The sequence below is a fragment of the Erpetoichthys calabaricus genome, chromosome 11 (genome assembly GCF_900747795.2).
Source record: "Erpetoichthys calabaricus chromosome 11, fErpCal1.3, whole genome shotgun sequence".
Classification (NCBI taxonomy): Eukaryota; Metazoa; Chordata; class Cladistia; order Polypteriformes; family Polypteridae; genus Erpetoichthys; species Erpetoichthys calabaricus.
Window position 1 is genome coordinate 52936046 of NC_041404.2, and position 27855 is coordinate 52963900.

Below are 27855 nucleotides of genomic sequence, written 5' to 3' on the forward strand. Positions count from 1 at the left end.
CATCTGGCCATTATGTTTTTGTGGTTTGCATCTTGCAGCGTGTCCTCTGTATTTCTGTTCATGGAGTCTTCTGCTGATAGTCGTCTCTGACATGTCCACATCGGCCCCCGAAGACTGCTTCTGATCTGTCGCACAGGCATTGGGGGCTTCTTCTTTATCATAGTGAGGATTCTTCTGTCATCAACAGTGGAGGTTTTCCTTGCCCAAGCTATAACAGTCCCGGCATTATTTTTAGCAGATGAGGTGGTCTGCTTTGGGTCTTGGGCAGTTCTTTGTTGTCTTCACACTTTACTGTTGCTGTCACTCTGATGCAGGTTCAACTTTGTCTCATCTGACCTTTTTCCCAGAATTCTGCAGGTTCTTTGAAGTCCTTTGTCACAAACTGTCTTCTGGCCACCCTGTTTTTGTGTTTTGCATCTTACAGTGTGGCCTCTGTGTTTCTGTTCATGAAGTCTTCTGCTGATAGTCATCTCTGACACATACGCAGGTCTCCTGACAACTGCTTCTGATCTGTCGCACAGGCATTGGGGGCTTTTTCTTGATCAAAGTGAGGAGTCTTCTGTCATCAGAAGTGCAAGTCCTCCTTGGCCTATGAATCCCTTTGTGATTACTTAGCCCACCAGTGTGTTCTTTCTTCTTCATGATATTCCAGAAAGTTGATTTTGGTCAATCTAAGGTCTTACTGATGAGACTGTTATTTTAAAATAAGTTCATCAAGAACATGGGGACACTGTTTGAAACTTAAGGGTAAATTCCACACAGACATTGAGAAGTGTTTCTTTACACACAGAAACACATGGAATAAGTGAACAAGTAGTGTGGTGAACAGTAGGACCTTAGGGACTTTCAAAACTCGACTTGATGTTTTTTTTAGAAGAATGAAGTAGATAGGACTGGCGAGCTATGTTGGGCAGAATGACCTGTTCTTGTCCGGATTGTTCTAATGTTTATTGAGCCTGTCAAAGCGAGACATACGAGAGAAGTCATACCTTAGTATGCAACCGCTTTGCTTTGCTGCCTCGTCTCAGTTACCCACTATAGTGCTGCCATCTAGTGAATAGACACAATTTATTTTTTGGTGGCAAAAGTTTGTGGAATACAGTGTTATAAATACACAGTCTGTAGTTATGTCATTGTGAAAAATATTTTGTTGATAAAGACAGTGATCAAGAGCATCAGAACAATCTCATCTAGATTGAGGAGAACAGCTCTGAGGACTATCGCCCGGTTGCACTGACAGCGGACATTATGAAGTGCTTCGAGCAACTGGTCAAAGGTTACATCTGCTCCTCCCTCCCCGACATGCTGGATCCTCTCCAATTTGCTTACAGAGCAAACAGATCGACAGAGGATGCCATTGCGCTAACAATAAACACTGCCCTCACCCACCTGGAAAGAGGAAATACATATGTAAGAATGCTGTTCATAGATTACAACTCGGCATTCAACACCATCATCCCCTCAAAACTCGTCTTGAAGCTTGACGACCATCTGCAGATGGATTTTCTCTTTCCTCACAAACAGGCCCCAGGCGGTGAGAGTCTGCAAACACACGTCCTCATCACTCATTTTAAACACAGGAGCGCCGCGGGGCTGTGTGCTTAGCCCCCTCTTGTATTCCTTGTTCACTCATGACTGTGTTGCAAAACACGGCACAAACACCATCATCAAGTTAGCAGACAACACAACCATCATAGGCCTTATCACTGACAACGATGAGACAGCCTACAGAGAGGAGGTGCTGGCACTGAGTAATTGGTGCCTGGATAACAACTTGTCTCTTAACGTCAGCAAAACCAAGGAGATGATCATGGACTATCGGAAACAACAAGGCAGAGAACACCAGGCCATCTACATCAGTGGCGCAGAAGTTGAAAGTGTTAACAGCTTCAAGTTCCTTGGAGTAAACATCACTGAGGATCTCTCGTGGACCCTTCACATAGACACTGTGGTCAAGAAAGCTCGCCAGCGGCTCTACTTCCTGAGGAGGCTGAGGAAGTTTGGCATGAATGCCAGCATCACCTCAAACTTTTACAGGAGTGTGGTCGGGAGTCTGCTGACGGGCTGCATTACTGTCTGGTATGGGAGCTGCTCTGCCAGCAGCAGAGTGGTGAAGTGGTGAAGGCAGCAGAGCACATCACGGGCAAGAGTCTCCCTGCCATTGAATATTTACCTCCATTGGTGCTTGCGTAAGACAAGCAGCATCATAAAGGACCACAGTCATCCAGCACGCCAGCTGTTCTCCTTGTTACCGTCTGGCAAACGATACAGGAGTCTGGCTGCTCGGACTACAAGACTTAAGAACAGTTTTTACCACCAGGCCATTCGACTCCTCAACAGCAACACCTGAACACTTACATTACATCTACATTGCACTACTCACACACAAACAGTACCTGCACATACTCTGAATACTGACTGGAACATGCATCTGCACTTTATGGAATATACATCTGTACTTATAAAACATCTGCGGTGGGTTGGCACCCTGCCCAGGATTGGTTCCTGCCTTGTGCCCTATGTTGGCTGGGATTGCCTCCAGCAGACCCCCCGTGACCCTGTGTACGGATTCAGCTGGTTGGAAAATGGATGGATGGACTTATAAAACATTATCTGTGCAATAACTTTCATTTGTACTTGCTGCTCATTCAACTCCTAGTGCTCTATAACTTTTTTTAAACGTACACATTTTATTTTATATGACTACTCTATTTTTAACTTGTCATTTTATTTTTAAATTATTTTTTAGCTTTATTGGATCTAGGCTGAGCGACTTGTTTTTCTCGTCATACACATTTCATTGTATGTTGACCCTGTGTTAACCTATATATGACAAATAAACCTAAACCTTCATTCCAGTCGGCAGTCAGGGTACCATTGAACACGGAGACACAGTTGGAAACTTGTGAAGGGCAAATTTCACACAAACATGAGGAAGTTTTTCTTTACACAAAGAACCACAGACACTTGGAGTAAGTGTCCAAGTAGTGTGGTAAACAGTAGGACTTTAGGAACCTTCAAAACTCTACTTGATGTTTTTTTTTTTTTTTTTAAGAAGAATTGAGGGGATAGGAGTGGCAAGCTTTGTTGGGATGAATGGCCTGTTCTCATCACGATTGTTCCAATAAAAAAGTGATATACTCCAGTTCTTGTGTTTCAGCCTCATAATGGCTTCTTTGACTTTCATTGGCAAAGCTCTTGCCCTCATGCTGAACAATGACAACTCCAGACTCCAAAAAGGTATGGAAGCATGCAGAGGTATCTTATGAAGCCATGAAACCCACCTGAGGAATCGCCTTCATCTGGCAACCCTGGCTCAATGGGAGTGTTAACTTCAGTAAGTTCCTAGTCGATAGCCTCCCATTATCGTCGCATATTTTGTGTAGCTTTGCCCAACAACACAAGTCAATTTTATTTTCTAAACTTTATGTAGATGTATGCAGTATAATTGCCATCCGTATGCTGTATGCATTTTCCAAATGCTTCATGAACTTTTCTAGAGCGAAGGTTTGCTCTGGTGATTTTGATGTATTCATAATCCAGTGATATTTAAATCAATGGAGATGTTATTTAAAAGGCATGTATGCAGTTTAGGCTAATTGACGAAAAAAAAAAAAAAAATCTGAGCCACAGGGTAGGCAAGTAAGGAAAGCGGGTAGGCCTAAGCCCACTAAACTCTAATTCAGAGGAGGCCTGAGTAAACATTTAAGCTGAAGCATGCAATTTAATATTTTTAGATATTTGACACAACTATTCTTGTTTATTACGTATGTGCCTCATGAAGTAAATCGTTATTTTTCAAAACCCCAAATTAGAATGGTTTGCGCCAGTTCAGACTTTATATATATTTGTCAGTATCTTACAGCCCTTTTGCTAGATCCATTTCCATTTTGACCTTAAGAGTCTCTTCATTGCGTTTCTAAAAAGCCAAATTAAATCCACTGCGATTCAATGTTGTATTACAATAAAAATGTTAAAAACTTCCATGATGTTGAATACTTTTTATTGGCACTTGTATGTTACCAGATTGGCATTTAAACATAGAAAACATGCCTCCCACTAGGGGGCAGACTTTTAAAACAGGGTGGTTAGGAAAGGCCATTTCACTACTTAAATATTAACTCAGAGTTGAACGGATTGTACTTGCAGCACAATAGCTGGATGGCCATTGGTAAATATTTGTTACTGGGTAAGAACAATCGCTAAAGTAGTGAACATGTTGGCTTTTTATTTACAGACCAGATTTTAGGGTGGTATTTAAAAAAAAAAAAAAAAAACACAACACTTTAAAAATCTTCCAGTAAATTACACATTTAAAATGTACAATGCATTCACAAGAACATTAATCTCATAACAAATGAATACCTCACTTTTGCCATATCATTGGGGCTTCCGTCCATGGCAAATAATATAAATATGTTGCTATATTAAAACAATTTACAATTTAAAACATTGATGACCCATCCTCAGCTATATATAACAAACACGCGAGGCGATTCATCCAAAAATACTGAGTTCTCCATTCGGTCGATGAGAATGTGTTTATCGTCCATTTTAATAAACTCGGCCACTTGATCGTCCTCACTTTTTTTCTGAATAGTTGCCGGCAGGTGGTCGAAAGAGAACTGAAGATCCTTGAAAGAGTGGAGCATGAACACCCCCAAGATTATCGTGAAAAATCCACATATAGTTCCCACGATGTCAACCGGAGACATTGCGTTCCACTCTTTAAAGAGAATTACCGAGGTGGTCAGAACGACGGTCGTAAAAAACACATAGTAGATCGGGTAAACCAAAGAAGTGTTAAACACATCGAGAGACTTGTTGAGATAGTTGATTTGGGTGACAATAGAGACCACCAACGAGACGATTAAAATCCAGGTCAGTGGGTGCTGCACCACTGGCTCGTGTGTAAACAGGCCTTTTATTGCAATTCCGAGTCCCTTGACTGAAGACACAGTAAAAGCTCCAAGGATAGAACAAATGGCGATGTATATTAAGATGTTCGTTTGTCCGTAACGTGGTGAGAAGTAAAAGATCAGAAGCAAGCACAAAAGAAGAAGGGCTACTGCAAAGACCATGAAACCTGGAATGAAAAAGAGACAAAAGCATCAGAAAAGTTGTGATCTTGCAGTAGGATTTAATCACCTACATTAAAATTTTAACAAGAAGTGGTCCTCCTGGACATAAAGCACTGACTCAGCTGTAGAATGGCCAATGGTGGGAGGCGACTTGTTGGCTGAGGAGTTGTGGGGGTTTACGGTCAAAAAACAAGGCCTGTCAAAGCCCATTGAGTAATTCCTTATGTGACTTATGAAATAAATTGTTGTCATCATAACTGAATAGCTTTTGCAGATTCCATTTTTTACAAAAGTTTCAATGACCAGACATGTTCAAGTGAAAAAAGGATTTCATTACAAAGAGTTTTTTGGTTTGGTTATGTTATTGTCAGTTGCTAATTGTCACTTTGTGTGAATAATCGGGGGGCACATGAGTAACAGTGGTCACGGTGACAGACCTGGTTTCAGTCTTTTGCCCAATCCTGGCGAGACAGACTTTGAACACCCCTGCCCAAAATCCTGAAATGGATCGAGATACTGAACTCCGACAATTGAGGGCTCTAGAGCCTGCACAGCCCTCAAATGTACCCAAATATTAATGCTATACGTACATTTTATAATTTGTTAGTAATTTGTGTGTATTTATTTCTAATATTTATGTATTTGTTCGAGCTTCTGCAAAAATCCAAATTACTCTTGGGAGAAACACATGCATATCCCATTCATAATCCAACGTAATCCAATTCAGGATCACAGGATGGACTTATTTTATATATTGTATATACTTGCAGAGAAGTTCGGGCTTAATTTTACTGTAGAATTTCTAGTATTTTATAAATGTTGGTCATATAAGTCAAATGTGGAAAACTCACGCTATTGGTTCAAGAGATTACGATATGCTAACACCCACCTGAGAGAGTAACCACGGAGCACACGGCCTTTTTATTTCTATGTATTGTGCCTACGTGACCACACGGTAATACCTAAACTATTCCGAAGCGACGTTTGCACTGTTTTGGGTTTTTTGTATCTCACACCCTTATACACCTTTATCGTAAGAGCATTCCTTATCTACGTTGGAGCGTTCGATCAGAAGAAAATAGGAAGCTGGTTTTAAATTAAAAATTCAAAGTGGTGAGAGAAATTGGTAACTGCACTGCTGCAACAAAATTCGATGTGTCTGAGAAACTGAGGAGGCAAGAAGATGTAAAAAAAAAATAAATAAATAAAAATGTAAGTGTATTTTTGAACGGGCGTATAAATCAGGGTCTGATTTTATGATCGATTTTTCAGGTTTCAAGACCCGACTCATACATGAGTATATACAGTAATTGAACAATTTTTTCCCAAAATGAAAAATAGAAATTTAGGTCAATAGATGATCTTACCAGGATCAAGGAGTTTATAGGTCATTTCACTCAGTGTTGTTACTTCTTCCTCCTCTGGGGCATGGATGACCATTACAGTGCTCCCCAAAATGCTTAGCACACACCCCAGCTTCCCCAGCATATTCAAACTCTCTCCAAGGAAATAAGAGGACAGAATTGCACTGAAATGAAATAGCAAAAAAGAGATACAATTAGCTTTCAAACATTGGACTAGCAAATGTAACATAAAAATGAAAAGTGCACTGCCATACTGTACTGTATAGTTACAAAACCATCTGTTGGCACCATGTACTGTACACACTAGGGATGCTGTGGATGATTGGCCAGCGATCGACAATGGCAAATATTCACTAAAAAAGACTTTATTGTCTTATTGTCATTGTAGCAATGAGACATTGTACAATGATAGATCAATAGATCGATACTTTATTAATCCCAAGGGGAAATTCACATACTTTTCAATTTAGGTGCAATTTTCCAATGCAAGAATAAAATAAAAACAAAACAATTACTTAAGTTAAAACTAAAAATGATCCATTCATACATAGTTAGGTCCATAAATATTTGGACAAAACTTTTTTCTCATTTTGTTTCTGTATATTACCACAATGAATTTGAAATGAAACAACTCGGATTCAGTTGAAGTACAGACTTTCAGCTTTAATTCAGTGGGGTGAACAAAACGATTGCATAAAAATGTGAGGCTACTAAAGCATTTTTTGAACACAATCCCTTCATTTCAGGGGATCAAAAATAATTGGACAATTGACTCAAAGGCTGTTTCATGGGCAGGTGTGGACAAGTCCGTCGTTATGTCATTATCAATTAAGCAGATACAAGGCCTGGAGTTGATTTGAGGTGTGGTCAGGGCCGGATTTTCCTATAGGCTAACTAGGCTTCAGCCTAGGGCCTCAAGATCAAGAGGGGCCTACATTCAAATTGTTAGCAAAATTAAAATTACACTATTCTAAAAACAGTGAACACTAAAACACTGAACTGAAAATAAGGAGAAATTCTACGCATATGACTAATAAACATAAAAATGTATTGGTTAAGATCAACGCATATTACGAATTTTATTATCTCTCATGTAATTTACAAACTTAAAAATGGAAGGTGAAAGGGCCTCATAAGTGGAATAGCCTAGGGCCTCTTTTCATATAAATCCGGCCCTGGGTGTGGTGCTTGCATATGGAAGATTTTGCTGTGAACAGACAACATGCGGTCAAAGGAGCTCTCCATGCAGGTGAAAGAAGCCATCCTTAAGCTACGAAAACAGAAAAAACCCACCCGAGTAATTGCTACAATATTACGAGTGGCAAAATCTACAGTTTGGTACATCCGGAGAAAGAAAGCAAGCACTGGTGAAGTCAGCAACGCAAAAAGACCTGGACATCCACGGAAGACAACAGTGGTGGATGATCACAGAATCATTTCCATGGTGAAGAGAAACCCCTTCACAACAGCAAACCAAGTGAACACCACTCTCCAGGGGGTAGGCATATCGAAATCCAAGTCTACCATAAAGAGAAAACATCCTTGGGATTGAAAAACTGGGCTTCTGTGGGTTGTGTTTTTATGGGGCCACTTTTTAAGCATAACAATGAAAATATGCAATGAATGCATTGGGGGTTCTTTAATCTACAATGTTATGATGAGCAAGTATCCAATTCATTCCCCATTGTTCCCCCCCCCCGGCAAAATTGTCACTCAAACCGCAAAATCTGTGATGTTTCACGATCAGGGCATGCACAGAAACTTATACTAGCGCACTCCCTTCCCAAGGGATCAGGGCAAGGTCCAAAATCCATTCGGTTATTTACACCTCTCATTTTTTTTCCCCCCTTTACTGCTTATAGCCACGAAGCCCGTAAAAAAGTAAAAAGGATGTTACAAATATAACTCATGCAAAATGCCATCTTTTTATTGGCCAATTAAAAAAAAGATTACAATATGCAAGCTTTCAAGTCAACTCAGGCCCCTTCTTCAGGCAAGATGTAATCGTTTATATATAAAATAGTCAATATATGTATGTGTGTTCAGTCATCACTTCCTAACGGCTGGAGCGATTTCCATGAAACTTGGAACATAGGTTTCTCACTGGTTGACTAAAAATACTGTAGGGTGAAATCAACCCTAACCCACCCTTTCCTGGGTATGGGTCGGGGGTGATCTTGCAGTCTTCTGTGCATGTCATCATCCATTTGACACTCTGAATGACCACCAGAGGGCGAACTGGAGGTGACTGCCAGCATTCTTTATGTTTGAGCGCCACCACTGCGCCCGCCTGTTGCTTTTCAAATTAAATAGAGTTGGCTGGTTCAGAGCGTCAGCTCGATAACATACATACAAGACCACAAGACAAGCACATTAACAAACAATGAAGACCCACTATTAACGTTTTTTTTTTTTTTTTTGGAGAAAAATATAAACAAAAAAAACAATGCTTTGTTCTCCTCCCAGGCAATGCTGGGTATTTCAGCTAGTTAAAACTAAGGCAAAAAGAAGTTAATTAGCAGCAAAAACTGGTCACTAATTAAGAAGATGGTTAGAATGAAAACCTGCTGCCACTGTGGCCCTCCATGACCGGAGTTTGACACCCCTGCCTTAACTGCTACACCACACTGCACTCCTCATCAAGAATAAAAAGCAAGTCACACCCGTGGTAGGAGGATTTCTTTTCTTCAGGGGGCTATTTGATGCTTGGACTGCAGGCCTGCTCAGTTCTCTTAATCCCAGTCACAAAATCACACATCTTACTCTAAATGTATGCCTACAATATTTGGGTGACATTTAACTACTCACCTTATAAGTACGCTGAGGGCTCCAAGTGGAGTGACTACTGTTGCTGGAGCAAAGACGTATGCAGCAAAATTAGAAGCTTCCCCTCCGCCCACTGGAAAGAGAAAAACCAAACAGCCATAAAAATAAACCTCACCTCAGGTAAAAACTGTAACCACAGAAAATATAAGCTAAACAGCATCAAGATAAGGATCCAACACAACCAGCAGTTCTCTTTACCCTTTTATTTGACTGTACCAGTGCAATATAAGCCACCCGAATGCAGGCATAAACATGTCGGGTTAACCACTCAAGTCCACAGCTGGGGTCCATGCATGGGCAGGTTTAGAGGAGGCCTGGCATTTGCACAGAGTAGCTCACTTCTATAAATTTCTTTAGCCTAACTGTTCTCATTGATGGTGTATTTAAAACTCCCCTCAAATATGTTGCTTGCACTGTAATATATTCTATGATGGTACCAGTGGTGAAAGCTGCTATATAGGAAATAAAAACGGTGCCAATCAAATGTCATAACTTTCAGAAAGTTAATGCCCGTTGTTCTTCTTTTGGATCATCCAGTTAGGGGTCGCCACAGCGGTTCATCTTCTTCCAAATCTTTCTGTCCTTGTCATCTTGCTCTGTCACACCCATCACCTGCATGTCCTCTCTCACCACCTCCATAAACCTTCTCTTAGGCCTTCCTCTTTTCCTCTTGCCTGGCAGCTCTATCTTTAGCACCCTTCTCCCAATATACCCAGCATCTCTCCTCTGCACATGTCCAAACCAACGCAATCTCACCTCTCTGACTGTCTCCCAACCGTCCAACCTGAGCAGACCCTCTAATGTCCTCATTTCTAATCCTGTCCCAAGAATCTTCTTCTTTCAGCTGACTCCCATTAGGGGTTGCCACAGCGTTTCATCTTGTTCCATATCTTTCTGTCCTCGTCATCTTGTTCTGTCACACCCACCACCTGCATGTCCTCTCTCACCACATCCATAAACCTTCTCTTAGGCCTTCCTCTTTTCCTCTTGCCTGGCAGCTCTATCCTTAGCACCCTTCTCCCAGTATACCCCTCATCTCTCCTCTGCACATGTCCAAACCAACGCAATCTCACCTCTCTGACTGTCTCCCAACCGTCCCACCTGAGCGGACCCTCTAATGTCCTCATTTCTAATCCTGTCCATCCTCGTCACACCCAATACAAATCTTAGCATCTTTAACTCTGCCACCTCCAGCTCGGTCTCCTGCTTTCTGGTCAGTACCACCGTCTCCAACCCATATAACATAGCTGGTCTCACTACCGTCCTGTAGACCTGTTCAGCCTATATACATCGGACTTCCAACACAACTCGGAGTCCTGCCACGTGCAAAAGTTCGCTGACGACACTGCTATCGTGGGCTGCATCAGGAGTGGGCAGGAGGAGGGGTATAGGAACCTAATCAATGACTTTGTTAAATGGTGCGACTCAAACCACCTACACCTGAACACCAGCAAAACCAAGGAGCTGGTGGTGGATTTTAGGAGGACCCCGTGATCATCAGAGGTGACTGTGTGCAGATCTGTGCATCGGAGTTGGGGTGTCCTCTACAGCGCATCTTCAACCTGAGCCTGGAACAGGGGAGAGTCCCGAGGCTTTGGAAAACATCTTGTATCACCCCAGTCCCAAAGGTATCACGTCCTAGTGAGCTGAATGACTTTCGGCCTGTTGCTCTGACATCACATGTGATGAAGACCATGGAGAGGCTGCTGCTTCACCATCTTAGGCCACAGGTTCAACACGCTCTTGACCCTCTGCAGTTTGCATATCAGGAGAAGGTGGGAGCAGAGGATGCCATCATCTATATGCTACACCGATCCCTCTCTCACTTGGACAGAGGCAGTGGTGCTGTAAGAATTAGGTTTCTGGACTTCTCTAGCGCCTTCAACACAATCCAACCTCTGCTCCTTAGGGACAAGCTGTCAGAGATGGGATTAGATTCATACCTAGTGGCATGGATCGTGGACTATCTTAAAGACAGACCTCAGTATGTGCGTCTTGGGAACTGCACGTCTGACATTGTGGTCAGCAACACAGGAGCGCCACAGGGGACTGTACTTTCTCCGGTCCTGTTCAGCCTATATAAATCGGACTTCCAATATAACTCAGAGTCCTGCCACGTGCAAAAGTTCGCTGATGACACTGCTATCGTGGGCTGCATCAGGAGTGGGCAGGAGGAGGAGTATAGGGACCTAATCAAGGACTTTGTTAAATGGTGCAACTCAAACCACCTACACCTGAACACCAGCAAAACCAAAGAGCTGGTGGTGGATTTTAGGAGGCCCAGACCCCTCATAGACCCAGTGATCATCAAAGGTGACTGTGTGCAGATGGTGCAGACCTATAAATATCTGGGAGTGCAGCTGGATGATAAATTAGACTGGACTGCCAATACTGATGCGCTGTGAAAGAAAGGACAGAGCCGGTTATACTACCTTAGAAGGCTGGCGTCCTTCAACATCTGCAATAAGATGCTGCAGATGTTCTATCAGACAGTTGTGGCGAGCGCCCTCTTCTACACAGTGGTGTGCTGGGGAGGCAGCATTAAGAGGAAAGATGCCTCACGTCTGGACAACCTGGTGAGGAAGGCAGGCTCTATTGTTGGCAGGGAGCTGGACAGTTTGACATCTGTGACAGAGCGAAGGGCGCTCAGCAGGCTCCTATCAATTATGGAAAATCCACTGCATCCACTAAACAGGATCATCTCTAGACAGAGGAGCAGCTTCAGCGACAGACTGCTGTCACCGTCCTGCTCCACTGACAGACTGAGGAGATCGTTCCTCCACCACACTATGCGACTCTTCAATTCCACCCGAGGGGGTACACGTTAACATTATACAAAGTTATTGTCTGTTTTTACCTGCATTATCATCAATCTTTAATTTAATATTGTTCTTTATCAGTATGCTGCTGCTGGAGTATGTGAATTTCCCCTTGGGATTAATAAAGTATCTATCTTTCACTCTTGCCGATACCCGTCTGTCACAAATCACTCCTGACACTCTTCTTCACCTGCACCACCCTGCCTGCACTCTTTTTCACTTCTCTTCCACAGTCCCCATTACTCTGTACTGTTGATACCAAATATTTAAACTCATCACATGGAAAGAGGGTTAATGTACAGATTGTTACTAATTATATTTATACAGCACTTTCTAAAATGCTTTGTATACTCTTATTTCAGTTACACAAACCAGATGTTGGCCTCGCAGAAGCCAGGTGGACATGTGTATTTCTCCGCAAGTAACCCGGTTATCTGGCCATGTAACATATTACAGATGACAATTTTGTAGTTGGTGTATATCTGTTGCACTTTTTGCCCGCACATGTGTTAGCTTCACACACACACGCTACTTTCTGAAAACAACTGAAGTAGATTGTCTCCTCTAAAGAGGACAAGAATTAAAACTAGCCGTAACAGCACAGACTGCTGGGATTAGAACCCAGGGTGATGAATCCACGAGGCAGCAGCACACACACCACTTGGCCACAATGCCAAAGCAAGTTACTTAAATATTCTTACTTGTAAGCAAGCCAGCCCACCACAACCAGTCCTTCAGGTATCCATGACCTCCATCACCTTTATAAAATAAAAAAAAAATATATATATATATCAAGTCAACGTGAGCACAAAGAATCATTTGAATCAAAAACCTCATACTAAGCAGGAGGACCTTTCAATAAAGGAAGTGTTACCTGCTCTGGTTCCTCCTGTGTTTGCCAGTTTCAATAGAGCCTTCTTTTTTAGGATGACACTTCCTCCTATGAGCATGCATGAAAAAATGGCAAGGGAAAGGCCAATGCAGAACTCAGCACTTCGCCATCCGGGCCCTGAAGTAGCCAGGTCAACTGATGCGTTGCGGTAGTCCAGGGAGATCGTAACGTCAATCTCATTTACAATCTGGCACAGGACTTGTCTTGATGGGCAGGACAAAGCAACAAGGGATCCTATAGAGAAAGGGGAGAACAAGAAAATGTATCACATTATTAAATATACTGTATATGTGTCTCTCTATTATAAAAAACAAAATCTTAGAAGGTTGGAAGGAGATGAGACATGACTTTCTCAGAGAGACACTTTCACGTCCTGCGAGACAAGTCTTTGTGCCAAGAGATTTAACCAGGCCCAGGGCCAGAAATAAAAGACAAAGAGTAGATGACAAAGTAGAACATTGTAAAGAATTTAAAGACATTGGCACGATACACATGCAGAGCAGGTTCGAGATAATGGAAGTACGAAAATTCGAAAGTCTCAAAAAAAGAAATAGGAAAGATCGCCTTAGTGCAAATAAACGGGAATTATTACTCTGTGAAATAACGGAACAGCAAAGAGAGATCGAATATATTGTTTGGATTTAAACTAAGTTGGAGACTTTTAGATTGTCTAATTCATTTTGCCATTGGGTGGGAAGAGGAAAAAAAAAGTAGCGTTTCTTCCCAATGAAGAAGCCTATCAATGAGAATTAAAAGATTTGTTGTTTGGTGAAAGTGAAATCCCGCAAGAGCAATCATTTCTCATGTGTGAATGCTATTGTCAGACACATTTCTTGTAGAGAGAAAGAAACGATATTCACTCACGGGCAGTTATACGTTGCTTTGTCACAATGTAATTCCAAACATGGAATCAAAATTCAATGTGATATTGATGAAAAAGGTAAAAGTGAAGAGCGATCAAATATATGGACACAAGCTAGCAGCTGATCGAACAAAGAGGAGGTTAAAAAACAGTATTTGTTTCCCATTGTATGACTATTTAAGAGGGGCTGTCAGAGGAGCGACTGTGTCTCCTTGGGGGTGCATTCAGCCCCCCTCTTCACAATGCAAGTGTCAGAGATGCAAGCAAAGCCCCCTAGTTAATATATACCCGCTATATCCTAATTACAGGGTCATGGGGGTCTGCCAATCCCAGCCAACACAGGGCACATGGCAGGAAACAAATCCTGGGCAGGGCGCACGCGCGCACACACACGGGACAATTTAGGATTGCGGGGAGAACATGCAAACTCCACGCAGGGAGGACCCGGGTCTCCTAACTGCGAGGCAGCAGTGCTACCCACTGCGCCACCGTGCCGCCCATCTCTCTGTTATAACAACAAAAAAACCTGTGACATGACAAGACTTTTTGGAAGTCCCGTGAGTTGAGACCTTGGCCTTGAGATTTTTTTCAAGTCCCTCCATCTTCTCAACCATATACAACCACGCACACGGTACTCTCGCCTCTTTTGTGTGAATGTTTTTTGACAGACACATTTTTCTGCTCTCTCAGCTCTTATAAATTTTAACATTATGATCACGGAGAAGCGATGCAAAACAGAATCAAAAGAGTTAAATGATTGGACGGATTCAAAATTCTACAGCCAATAATGGATACAAATCCATACGTCCAAAAGTATCGCACTTTACACAAAATTTACCTACCAAACCCTCACGTGCATTTATTGGTTACTTTGCAAAATAAATTAACTCCTGATGATGTCGATCGTTTTGTCTGTGCTGAAATTCCAAAACAGAGAAACCTATCCTGAATTATAGTACAAAGTCATTAAACACGTCTCACTGACCTCATTTAAAAGATTCAGTATGTCTTTAAAGAAATTTCCTAAAGCTTTCGTTAGTTTATATCTGTTGAATTAAGGTTGGCTTTCCTGATTAAGTCGATTTTTGAAAGTCCCTAAAAGTCTTACTGTCTACCACACTACTTGGTCACTTATTCCAAGTGTCTATCGTTCTTTATGTAAAGAAAAACTTCCTAAATGTTTGTGCGGAATTTACCCTTCACAAGTTTCTAACTGTGTCCTCATGTTCTTGATGAACTTATTTTAAAATAAAAGTCTCATTAGTAAGACCTTAGATTGACCGAAATCAAATGTCTGGAATATCATAAAGAAGAAAGAACACACTGGCGAGCTCAGTAATCACAAAGGGACTCGTAGGCCAAGGAAGACCTCCACTGCTCCCTCCCCTACCTCCACCAAGTCCCTAAAGTTTTACTGTCTGAAGTGTTTTTCAAAACCAACAAGTCCATCAACACTACGCAACACAATGCGCCTTCCAGACAGTGACTTTCCAAATCAGAATCGTGGCTAAATTTAGACAGACGGGTACAACGTTGAACAGAAAATCTCCAGGCCGTCCTCAGACTGTACGACCACCTGAAAACATCCAAGCTGTAAGGGCATCGATTTTGCCGTCTCCTAGACGTTCAGCGCACCAACCTGCTTCTGCCTTAGACATTTCCAGCACATCTTGGATTTTGCATGAGGACTTTAATTTCCATCCATACAAAATGATGGCAGCGCAGGAACTCACCGAGACTGGCAGAGCCATAAAGAGTTGTGCGCGAATATTCAGCAAACCGTTCATCGAGATGCCACCGTCATGTGTAGCAACAAGACACATTTCCATTTGAATGGTAGCATAAATAAGCAAAACTTTTGCTATCGGCCTGAAACCAACCCTTGTGAACTTCATCAGAGACCCCTGCACAGTGAGTGTGTTATAATGTGGTGCACCGTTGCAGAATTTGGCATTACTTTTTTGTTTTAAGGGGGAAGCAGCATTCAGAACATTACATTGAAATACTAGGGAATGGATGTAGTGGATGTCTGGTTTCAACAGCATGGAGCAACAGGCGATACAGTGTGGAGATCCAGGCAAGTTTTGCGCGAGAGGTTTCCAGGGAAGTTGACCTCCCTGTGCGGTTATGTTGGGTGGCCTTCACGTTCACCTGATCTCACTCCGCGTGATTTCTTCTTCTCAAGTCGAAGGTAGACACACACCGACCTCAAAACCTTGAAGCCCTCAAAGACGCTGTTTGCCAAGAAATCGCCGCTATCCCCCCTTGAGTTGGCTAAACGAGTCATGCAAGCGTTCAGAAATCGTATCAAAGAGTGTATCGCTAATGATGGCCACCACTTTGAAGACAATTTTAAAAACACAGTGGGGAAAAAAAAAAAAAAAAAAAAAAAAAATCTATTCTGTATACACTTTGTTGGTCATAATGAAATTTAGTTTATCTTGTAGTGTTTTTGGAGAATAAACGTTTGAATTGTTGTAATTTTTTGGCTCACCCTGCGTTAGCACACACATATATATTTTAGATTTGCATTTAAGTTTATATGCCAATGCTTTAAATATTTGCCAAAATTTAATAGCGACATCAGAAAATCTGCTCACTGCAGAATAGCTGTTCACACTAAGACAGCTGACTGAAAATTCCCCAATACACATCTCGAAATTTATTTGACAGCATGATAGCCCAATCCGAAGATGCAAATGGGCATTATAACCCCTGTCACAGTACACACCCGTCGCCGTAAAAAAGACGAACAGCCGCTTTGGTGCCCATGTGTCCCATGAAATCCAGTGGAACCCAAAGTAATTTCCCCCCATAGGATTGTATGTACAATTAAACCATTCCAGACCATACGAACTGTATTCCATCCATCCATCCATACATACATTACATACGGCATTTGTAGTCTGAATCACAATCTGATTGTATGGGTGGTTACCTACCAGGTAACGCTTGTGGTTGGTCAGCAAGTCGGCTAACATCCGCCACGATGCCCTCAGTTGTGAGAAGCAGATCATAGAATGGTTGAAATAGTTGACTTGCTGACCAACCACAAGTGTTACCTGGTAGTTAACCACCCATACAATCAGATTGTGATTCAGACTACAAATGCCATGAATGTAATTACCCTGATCTACATGCGGTCAAATAAACGAACCACATGCCGTGGTGCAACGTTAGGGGCTTCGCCTCTGGCGCGGACGTCCAAGGTTCGATTCCCGAGAGGGAGTGCAGTAGAGTGTGTATGCCTGATGAGCCCAGAATTAGGGCGAAACACGTGTCACGTACTCTTTGCATTATTTGACAGTAAACTGTTTCAACCATATACATACATAAAATATATATACTGTGTATGTATGTATGTAAGATTTTTAAGCACAAAAATAGTTAATTATACCATAGAATGCACAGTAATAGTAAACTAAAATGTAAAAACATTGAAAAACACTGAGAAAACCTTGAACAGAGAAAACCAACATTGCAGGAGTTCACGCTACAGCCTTAGGAATCGCTCGCTGTACACATTTTTTTTTTTTTTTTTTTTTTAAAAATGAGTTTTAAGCACAGGGAAAAAAATGAAAATTTGAAAAATCCTTAATTTATACAAAAACTAACCATAAACAACCAAGAAAACTAACCTTGCATAAGTCGAGTTCTGGCATGAAGGAAATGAGCAGGAAACTGGGTGGAGAGGAGATTACATTATTTTGTTCATAACCCGATTTGTACGTATTCCGAGACATTTGTGACCCAAGGTTCCACTGTACTCTGATATGGGGATGGATACTTGAGGAGTAAACCGCAAGACAATGATTATATTTCTATATATGTACATTAAAGAACCATCAACAACAAATCAATACATTGAAGAATTATAAAAGTAACGTTGAATAAAATCGGACTCTGCAGCGACATGAATAAAAAAGCACCACTTCCAGTTAGCAGAAATAGTTCAAAAGTTGATAGAAATTTGTTTTGTACCTAATACATGTATTCAAAATTTGGTAGGCCTAAGTGAAAGTGTACTCAAGTTATCGTGTTTACACACACACACACACAATTCCAAAAATTGTATTTTCGGAGTCAGGGAGGTCTAAAACTTCGAGATTCATCAAATTCTCAAAATGGAATTTTTGGACGATTCCAATTCTTTACCTATACTTCAGATATGAGAAGGTCAGGGATGTCTAAAACATTGAGATTCATCAAAATGTCCAAATCGAATTTGTGGACGATTCCAATACTTTCCCTATATTTTGTACATGAGAAAGTAAAAAGGTTGGGAAACACGGGCTTAAAGAGAGACTGTTTCAAAGCACCATCTTCCAGTTAGAAAACTGGAAAAGGGAATGGGCAATCATCAACATTTGCAATTTTCTTTCAATAATGCATTTATAAAAATACACCATTCAAAATTTCACTTTGCCCAATTCAGGATCATGGGGGGCTGGAGCAGGTTGCAGGAATAAACTAACACTGGATGGTGTCAGACCATCACCCTGTCAACCACAGTCACACCCCAAGTAACATAACCCACCCAATTTTGAGGACATTTTTATATGTCTCATATGGCAGGCACATGGTATAGAGTGAAAACTGATCAGAACACTGGTGGGGTTGTCATCTGGGGGGGATGCAGTTCACACAATTTTATATCGGGTTCCTTAATCCACTGAATTGCTACAGTAGTTGCCTCATAGATGATGTTCGCAAGGCCAGGGCCGAATTAACCATTCAGCAAAAATCAATATGTGCTTAGGACAGCAAAGGAAAGTGGGGCACCACAGAAATTATCCATTGCCATTTTACCATGGACCATATGGTGCAAAATTGCCAATGGTGAAGCAGATTTGTATGGAAGCTCTAAACTACACAAAACAAGAATTATGGGATAAACCCCATCATGTATGTACGAGAGGTTTTCACGAATGTATGGGATAGTTTCACGTATGTACAAGATAAAACTAGATTAAAAAAATATATATATATTACAAAGGTGCGCTTTGGGTATCCCGTACATACATGAAAATGTCCGATACGTACGAGATATTTTCACTTGCGTACAAGATAAGGGTTATCCCGCAAGTTTTTTTCACTGTGCGGTCCAGAGCTTCTGCAGATATGCGACATAAGAATAGTTTTGAGGATCTGATCAAAGACTTTGCAATTAGAAAAAGTAAAAACTTTTCAGATATAAATAGTGAAAGTGCACAAAAATAAACATTTTCTTCCATCTTACTATAAGCTGTGTTTCATTTCTAGAAATATAATTTTATGATTTATTATTTTTTTTACATTTTGAATTAGATATATACGGTCAGGTCAAGTTGGGGAGCATGCTCTGGTACAGTGCGTTGCTACATCTGCCACATGACTAAACAGCTCAGGATCCAGTTTGGTAACCCCTGGCAGACATGTGGCTCAGTCCCACCCCGCAGAAATGACCATCCATCTATCTGCCAGAGCCAGTTGTTATGTAGGCTTCCCCTTGGCCTGGTCCAGCCACTCACGTCCTCAACAATGAGGATCCTGTGAGCCGGATCACCCTCAAGAAAATCGTGCCACATGGCAGTAGTGCTGTAACTGACACTGCCTCACATGGCAGGTCATGTACCTCATTTGGGACTCCATGAGCAACATAAAGTCAAACTAGTGGTACCCAAGGATTCTTCAGAGAGACAGTACCGAAGGAGTCCAGGTCTTTGTCTCAGGTCACTGGATGACCCTGCATACTCTCCCAATCCGTCTTCTGACTTCATAGGAAGAGTCACCAGAGACATGAACGTCACTGCCGAGGTAAGTAAACCTCTCGACGAGGTCGACACATGCAGACAGACATATATCTGGGGGCACCAAAATCTTTGAAGTGCTTAGGGCCACCAAGCATCCATGGAAGGCCCTCTTACTACAATCACCAATATGTTGAACTTCCTGGTTACCTTTGTGACAAACAACACAGGGAAAGAATGTCCCCCCTGCTTTATAAATAGAAACAGCACACAAACCTAGGCCAGCATGGAAACGGTTGGCTGTGCCCAGAGGTCAAAAACTGAGAAAATCCTGTCTGACTGCATCATGTTGTGGAGACCAGAGGTGTTACGTGCTACCCAGAAGTCCTTCCAGTGAGCCCGTATTTCGAAATTTGTTTGTTTTCGGTGTCTCTTGGAGCCAAGAGTCAGGGTCTTCTGGATTTGACGTCCGTCAGGTCAGGCAAAGGAGGTCACTGTAGATGGCGTGGGTGATATTTTCCAGGATCTTCTTGTACTTGCAGTGTAAGAAGGCACATGCTATATGTAGGTACGGTTGTGAGATAGGACTGCACCCTGGTCCCAATCTGGGTGGTCTGTCGTGTGGTGGGTGAGGCAACTTGCTATAAAAAAACAACTCATGCTGCCAATCTGGAAACCAGCAAGTTGGCATAGGACGAAGCTGTAAAAACCAGGAGCAGACAGCTTCACCCACATTTAAAAGCAGCATCTTCAATGACTTATTAAAGTATCTCCGGCCACATGACAATGACCAAAAAAAACGCCTATGATGTAGCTTTTCAAGTACACTGGGTATGCGCTCATTGGTGGAAACAGGAAGAAGAAGTGTCCTCCATGCTAAACATTCCAACAATTTAGCAATGGCGAAAATGCAAAAACCAAAAAAACTTTTGTTTGGATGGACGAGATCAAACTGTAACTGAGACGGGCTCACTAGTATAAGGCGAGCAAAGCAGCGGAGAACACAGACTGGCGGTCATGTCAGGGCAGGTATAGAGACACTTTACAGTGCCAACAGGAGCACTGCCTGTGACCAATCAGGGCATGAGATGATGTAACAAGCGGCATCCAATCAGGGAAGGGTCACGTAACAAGCACAAACCAATCAGAGCGCAGTTAGAGTCCGCGTATTCAAAACTCTTCATTCATTCACACTTCAATGTTGAGCAAGCATTTTCCAAAATATACGACTCGGTTGGTTCATCCGTCTCAGTTTCTAGGGGGCTAAAAACATCAAGGTGGTATGGACAAATGGCAAGAATGGATTAACATTACTCCGACGCTTTTCTCAGTACTCAACGCACCTTACATAGTGAGTGGGGAGTCACTTCAACCTCCACTAATGTGCAGCACCCACCTGGACAATGCGACGGCAGCCATTTTTGTGCCAGTATGTTCACCACACATGACACATTAGGTGGTGAAGTAGAGAGAGACGCACACACAATTAGAGGCAGTGGATAATTAGGGGGCCAGAATGACTAGACCATGGTGGTCAATTTAGCCAGCACATTGGGATACACCCTCCTCTTTACAAAGGATACCCAGGGATCTTTTATGACCACAGAGAGTCAGGACCTCGGCTTTACATCTCATCCAGTGGACGGTGCCATTTTTACAGCACAGTATCCCCATCACTGCATTGGGGCACTGGAATCCACATTCAGTCCACAGGGTAAGTGCCCCCTTCTGGTATCACCAACACAAACCCAAGCTTTTCCTACCTCAGGGGTCACCAAATCCAGTCCTGGAGGACTGCAGGTTTTCACTCTAACCCTTTTCTTAACGAGTGACCCATTTTTGCGGCTAATTAACTTCTTTTCTTTATTTTCAGATATTGTATGATGGATGCCAGTTGTTTTGGCTCATTTTTTCTTATTATTGTTTGGCTGCTAATTAAGGGGTCGGAGTTCAAAAGGTCTCAGGAATGTCACTGTGTTCAGGTCCCCAAAACATTTGACCAGCGCTCTTAGAAAAAAAAAAAACAAAAAAACAAAAGAGAAGATCAATTTCGGAAATGTCTGCTAAAGCACCACGAGAGCAGCAACAAGCCAACAGGTTTAACTAACAACAAGAATCAGCACCTCATTGAGCAGCAGGTTGGAGTGAAACTGGCTGAAGTTTGAGGCCCTGACTTTTCCCAAAAGCCACAACCATTCTAAACTCACATGCACCGACTACACAGTCTAGTCCCCACCCCACCCCACCCCACCCCACCCCCCGGACTTCCTTCTATCCATCAACTGTGCAATATTCAATATCTAAAATGGTACTGATAATAACTGCAATATCTGTATACTGTACAATATCATTACTCTCAGGGTCCAACATCCACTACTCACTGCACATGATCATCATTATTGTGCAAATATTCAAATAATGTGCAATAACCCAATAGTGCAATAGTTATTCTTTCCATATGTACAGTTAGGTCCATAAATATTTGGACAGATAACATTTTTCTAATTTTGGTTCTGTACGTCACCACAATGAATTTGAAATGAAACAACTCCGCTGCAGTTGAAGTGCAGACTTTCAGTTTTAATTCAGTGGGGTGAACAAAACGATTGCATAAAAATGTGAGGCAACTAAAGCATTTTTTAAACACAATCCCTTCATTTCAGGGGCTCAAAAGTAATTGGACAAATTAAATAACTGGAAATCAAATGTTCATTTCTAATACTTGGTTGAAAACCCTTTGCTGGCAATGACAGCCTGAAGTCTTGAACTCCTGGACATCACCAGATGTTGGGTTTCCTCCTTTTTAATGCTCTGCCAGGCCTTTACTGCAGCGGCTTTCAGTTGCTGTTTGTTTGTGGGCCTTTCTGTCTGAAGTTTAGTCTTCAACAAGTGAAATGCCTGCTCAATTGGGTTAAGATCAGGTGACTGACTTGGCCATTCAAGAATTGTCCACTTCTTTGCTTTAATAAACTCCTGGGTTGCTTTGGCTGTATGTTTGGGTCATTGTCCATCTGTATCATGAATCAATTTGACAGCTGTATTTAGCTGGATTTGAGCAGACAGTATGTCTCTGAACACCTCAGAATTCATTCGGCTGCTTCTGTCCTGTGTCACATCATCAATAAACATGAGTGTCCCAGTGCCACTGGCAGCCATTCACACCCAAGCCATCACACTGCCTCTGCCGTGTTTTACAGATGATGTGCTATGCTTTGGATAATGAGCTGTTCCACGCCTTCTCCATACTTTTTTCTTGCCATCATTCTGGTAGAGGTTGATCTCAGTTTCATCTGTCCAAAGAATGTTTTTCCAGAACTGTGCTGGCTTTTTTAGATGTTCTTTAGCAAAGTCCAATCTAGCCTTTCTATTCTTGAGGCTTATGAGTGGCTTGCACCTTGCAGTGCACCCTCTGTATTTACTTTCATGCAGTCTTCTCTTTATGGTAGACTTGGATATCGATATGCCGACCCCCTGGAGAGTGTTGTTCACTTGGTTGGCTGTTGTGAAGGGGTTTCTCTTCACCACGGAAATGATTCTGCGATCATCCACCACTGTTGTCTTCTGTGGACGACCAGGTCTTTTTGCGTTGTTGAGTTCACCAGTGCTTGCTTTCTTTCTCAGGATGTACCAAACTGTAGATTTTGCCACTCGTAATATTGTAGCAATTACTCGGATGGGTTTTTTCTGTTTTCGCAGCTTAAGGATGGCTTCTTTCACCTGCATGGAGAGCTCCTTTGACGGCATGTTGTCTGTTCACAGCAAAATCTTCCACATGTGAGCACCACACCTCAAATCAACTCCAGGCCTTTTATCTGCTTAATTGATAATGACATAACGACGGACTTGTCCACACCTGCCCATGAAATAGCGTTTGAGTCAATTGTCCGATTACTTTTGAGCCCCTGAAATGAAGGGATTGTGTTCAAAAAATGCTTTAGTTGCCTCACATTTTTATGCAATCGTTTTGTTCACCCCACTGAATTAAAGCTGAAAGTCTGCACTTCAACTGCATCCGAGTTGTTTCATTTAAAATTCATTGTGGTAATGTACAGAATCAAAATTAGAAAAAAGCTGTCTGTCCAAATATTTATGGACCTGATTGTATATAGTGTCGCAGACCTTTTTTGCAACTTTTTGCACCATCCATCCATCCATTTTCCAACCCGCTGAATCCGAACACAGGGTCACGGGGGTCTGCTGGAGCCAATCCCAGCCAACACAGGGCACAAGGCAGGGAACCAATCCTGGGCAGGGTGCCAACCCACTGCAGGACACACACAAACACACCCACACACCAAGCACACACTAGGGCCAATTTAGAATTGCCAGTCCACCTAACCTGCATGTCCATTATTTGTTTATTTACTTGTTGTGTTCTACATATATGTCTGCATTGAAGGAGCTGCTTTTAATCTCATTGTACATGTGTATAGTGACAATAAAAGGCATTCTATTCTAGTTGGTCTTCTGTTGGCTCACTCACTTGACATTTCATTTCTGATTGGATGCCATTTAAGGAAAGAAATGAAGCAACTGAGAGGAACAATGAAGAAATTCAGGGAAACAAATCTTAAAAAAAGCAATTCAATTAAAACGAATAAACTCACCATCTCCAATTCACCTAACCTACAAAACTATGGGAGGAGAACATGCTGGGGACACAGACCCCCCGTTCTTTTTGTGGCTGCACCACCGTGTCACCCAGCCTTCATATCGAGTACCTAATAATTTGCTCTGTGTGTGTACTTTGGGACAATTTAGAGTAACCAGGCAGCCTAACCTGCACATTTTAGGTGTGTCCCAGGATAGAAATGGTGAAGCATCCTATGGGAGGAAACCACAGAAACCAAGACAGATATTAAAAGATGCAAAAAAAAAAAAAAATCCATATAAATAGCATCGAGTTCTAGAGGTCTGAAGTGGTATGTGCTCACCCTTGGGTGATTTTGGGCTATACAAAAATAAATTGTATTGTGCCCAGCATTCTTTTCACTTACCCAGCATGTCATGATGTGATCTTTGTTCAGACTGGAGGTCATTTTGATTTAAGGCTGTCAGTCAGGAAAGGGAGGGCACGATTTTCCAGGGTTTTCCTGTACTTGCTGAACAAGGCAGAAGCACAATGTACAGTAAATATGGGATGGGATCTGACCAAGCCCTGCAAGCCGGGGAGTTTTTGTGGAACAAACTGTTCCAGTAATGAGACACGGAGTACGGCTAAGCCGAGTATCCACCATTTTGATATGTGAACTATTGATCCACATTTTTTTGTGAGAGGTGCCATTAAAACCAGAATATCTGCAGTAAAAACCCTACTCAGAAACGTGGAGATCAATATAGACTTTCTACAGACAATAACCAGGCGTGACTTTCAAACTCCGGGTACTGGCGTCGTTTAGAATGAGGTAGGTCACTGTCGGCCATTGGCTCTGAGAATCGCGCTCGATTACCCCTCCCATTCCGGCGCTAAATTCACCAGAAGGGAGGGGCCTTAGGGGAGCGGCCGTCTACCTACCCCGCCTTTTAATGATCGCGCTTCATTCGCCAAGCATTGTCTCGATGACAATTTACACGGGGATTGGGAAGTGGGTCGCGATACCACCAAAAATGGGAAGAAGAAAGAAGAAGAAGAAAAAAGCACGACTGCTGGTGTGGTGGCAGGTCTGCAATCACTGATCACCACGTAACATGCTGCTGCTAAAATCTGCAGCAAGAAACGCTGGACACTAAACAATGGGGGTGGTCGCACTTGCGATCACACCTCGTTTTAACATGTCAATAGTTTGTCACCCAGGAGATGGCCACATTTACACTCGGCACTTGAACGTTTTCGTTGACGCCGCGGGCGGGTAAGCCAGCCAGCCACGTGAAAAAGAAAGGACCACCCGGACCCAAGACAAAGCACAGCATGCGTCCGAACGAGCCTCAAGTCCAGAGTCAAACGGGCAGGCCGGACCGCGCAGGACGTGTGGGGGTGCATGAATTTCACGACCCTCACCACGTGACATAAAAGGACACGCGGTCTGCTGTGGCATACATTCTAGCTAAACTTCAACAATGTCACTTACATGTCGGTAATCCATTAATATGCAAAATTTATTTAAAAACAAAAAACTTGTTTCAAGTCATAACAAGAAGGTAGGAAATACCGACAAAGCAGAAAAATAGCAGAACATCGAACATCTAGAGATGACAGATCAGGAAGGTTTATCTATAATGTAGCGACCTTCCTGATCTTCCGTCCGGATCTAACATATTGTGTGTTCGAGGTTTTGTTGCCGTTAGTATTTTATTTGTACATATACACAATACACACACAAGTTTACCTTTCTTTCTTCACGATTTCTAAAATTTGACAATATATTTTTTGTTGAAACTTAATGAAAAACGTCACCACAAAACATATCGCGCCTCTGAAACATATTTTATTTATTTATTTATTTTTAAATAGCTGCCTCACCTTCATAGTACTATGAACAATTCCTCAGTTAAAAATACAAGTACAGATTTCAGTATACTAATTACTAAATACAGAACTAACACATTTAAACATTTGTTAAAACACACAAAGAAGGTAGAAACCGATTTAATATACTGTAAATGGAAAACCACATTTTCCTTGTACAGAGCTTACTCATCTATTATGAAAGGCGCTATATTACCTCACAGCATGTCAAGCGAGAAGTCTGTTTAAGACAGTAAGACAGAAAATCTCCAAAAAAACAAATCGAATTTTGCAGTCCCCATGGCTGAATTGTCAGATCAAGGAGGGCGAGGCAATTAGATTTAAGACAAGGTTTGGACTATAAAGAAGAAAAACAGGAAAGAAAGAAATCCTTTCTGTAAAGCAAAAATAGATCGTCTTAAACCAATTCAAAGACGTTCTACAATCTTAAAAATGAAGGTGCCAGAGGGGCTGTTCAGAACGATGCCACAGAGGAACCCATCCACATATATTTAGATCTGTAACACACTCCATACAGTGAATAACCATGAATAGATGGCAGCAGATCTGTACAATACCAAAGGTTTCGTGATTTGAAAGGGCCTCTTGCTTACAATAACACAGGCTAAGCTCAGGTTTTCTTGAATCTGTTAATGTCCTGCTAGGTATAGTGTAACCTTTTTTGTTCTACATATTAGGATGTTTTTCAAAGCACAAACAAGCAACCAACTTCATATGCAAAGAATTCGCCCCAGAACAAAATAGTGCCTTGTCAAGGAACCACACAACCCGGTAAAGAACGATAAAGTGCCACTGAAGTAATTTTTCTTTAAACAGTGCACACAGGACCTTTCACAGCAATCGAATGAAGAGGGTGCATAAGCTGTCACAAATTAAGATTGAAACCCTCACGCATTAAGTATTTTCGCCTCTTTTGACGCACATGTTTGATTATTAAGTTAAACGCTACACGTTTTAGATTGCGATTTTCCTAGCGGACGTCAATTGTCTTTGAAAGCCGAATACCGCAAATTTCGGCGCATCTTCCTCAGTAGCGACATATCGACACCGCCGAATCACGTCCTCTGCTGTATATCCAGAAAGTAAAGCTGCGCATTTAAATTAGAAACAATATTTTTTTCCCTTTCTTGTTTTCAGCAGAATTAATTTATATTTGATCAGGCCTGACGCCGCATTGTTAGATCAGCGATTACGGTTAGGGTTTGCGCCTGAAACCCGAAAAGAAAAAAAAAAAAAAAACTTTTGAAAACGTGTGCCGTAAACGTTACCGCAAAAGAGGACGACTTAATACTTACCATTAACGCACGGATGATTGGACACTTGCACGGAGTAGCTCATCTTGTCTCAAAAAGATTTCAGATTTAAAAGTCAATGCTAAAAAATCATCCTGATCATTCAGACAGCAGGCTTCCAGTAGCAGACAAAATCCGCAAAGAAAAGTTGGCTAAACTTCCAGCCGCCTTGGAAACAAGAACCAAATAAAAGAAAAAAAAAGAAACGACGTTCTTCCTATAGACGTGTAAAACATATATATATACACACACACACAGAGGCAGGCAGGACCTCGTAAAGCTTCACGCGCAACACACTGAACTGTTTACTCGACTGATAATTACAAAGCAAACGAACCTGCCGCAGCTGCACCTGATCGCGCGGACCACGCCCCTTCTATTCTCCTCCCAGTTTCGCCCCGCCCCGTCACTACTCTTCATTCAACGCCACAAAGGACACGTTTACTTCAGTTTTCCATTTAATTGGGCAGAAAGTGACTGAATCGCAGCGGTCCGCATCGTTGGCCAAAAGCGAAGCGATACGA

General features: G+C 42.0%; 1 protein-coding gene across 1 annotated transcript; it reads right to left on the reverse strand.

Moving 5' to 3' along the window:
- Nucleotides 1-3986: 3986 nt before the first annotated feature.
- On the reverse strand, nt 3987-27663 carry nipal4 (NIPA like domain containing 4). Its single transcript, XM_028813086.2, has 6 exons — nt 27335-27663; nt 12965-13216; nt 12792-12848; nt 9254-9344; nt 6449-6609; nt 3987-5086 (listed from the first exon to the last, which is right to left on the reverse strand). The coding sequence occupies exons 1-6, from the start codon at nt 27375-27377 to the stop codon at nt 4467-4469; spliced, it is 1224 nt and encodes a 407-aa protein (XP_028668919.1). The 5' UTR covers nt 27378-27663; the 3' UTR covers nt 3987-4466.
- Between the last annotated feature and the right edge of the window lie 192 nt (nt 27664-27855).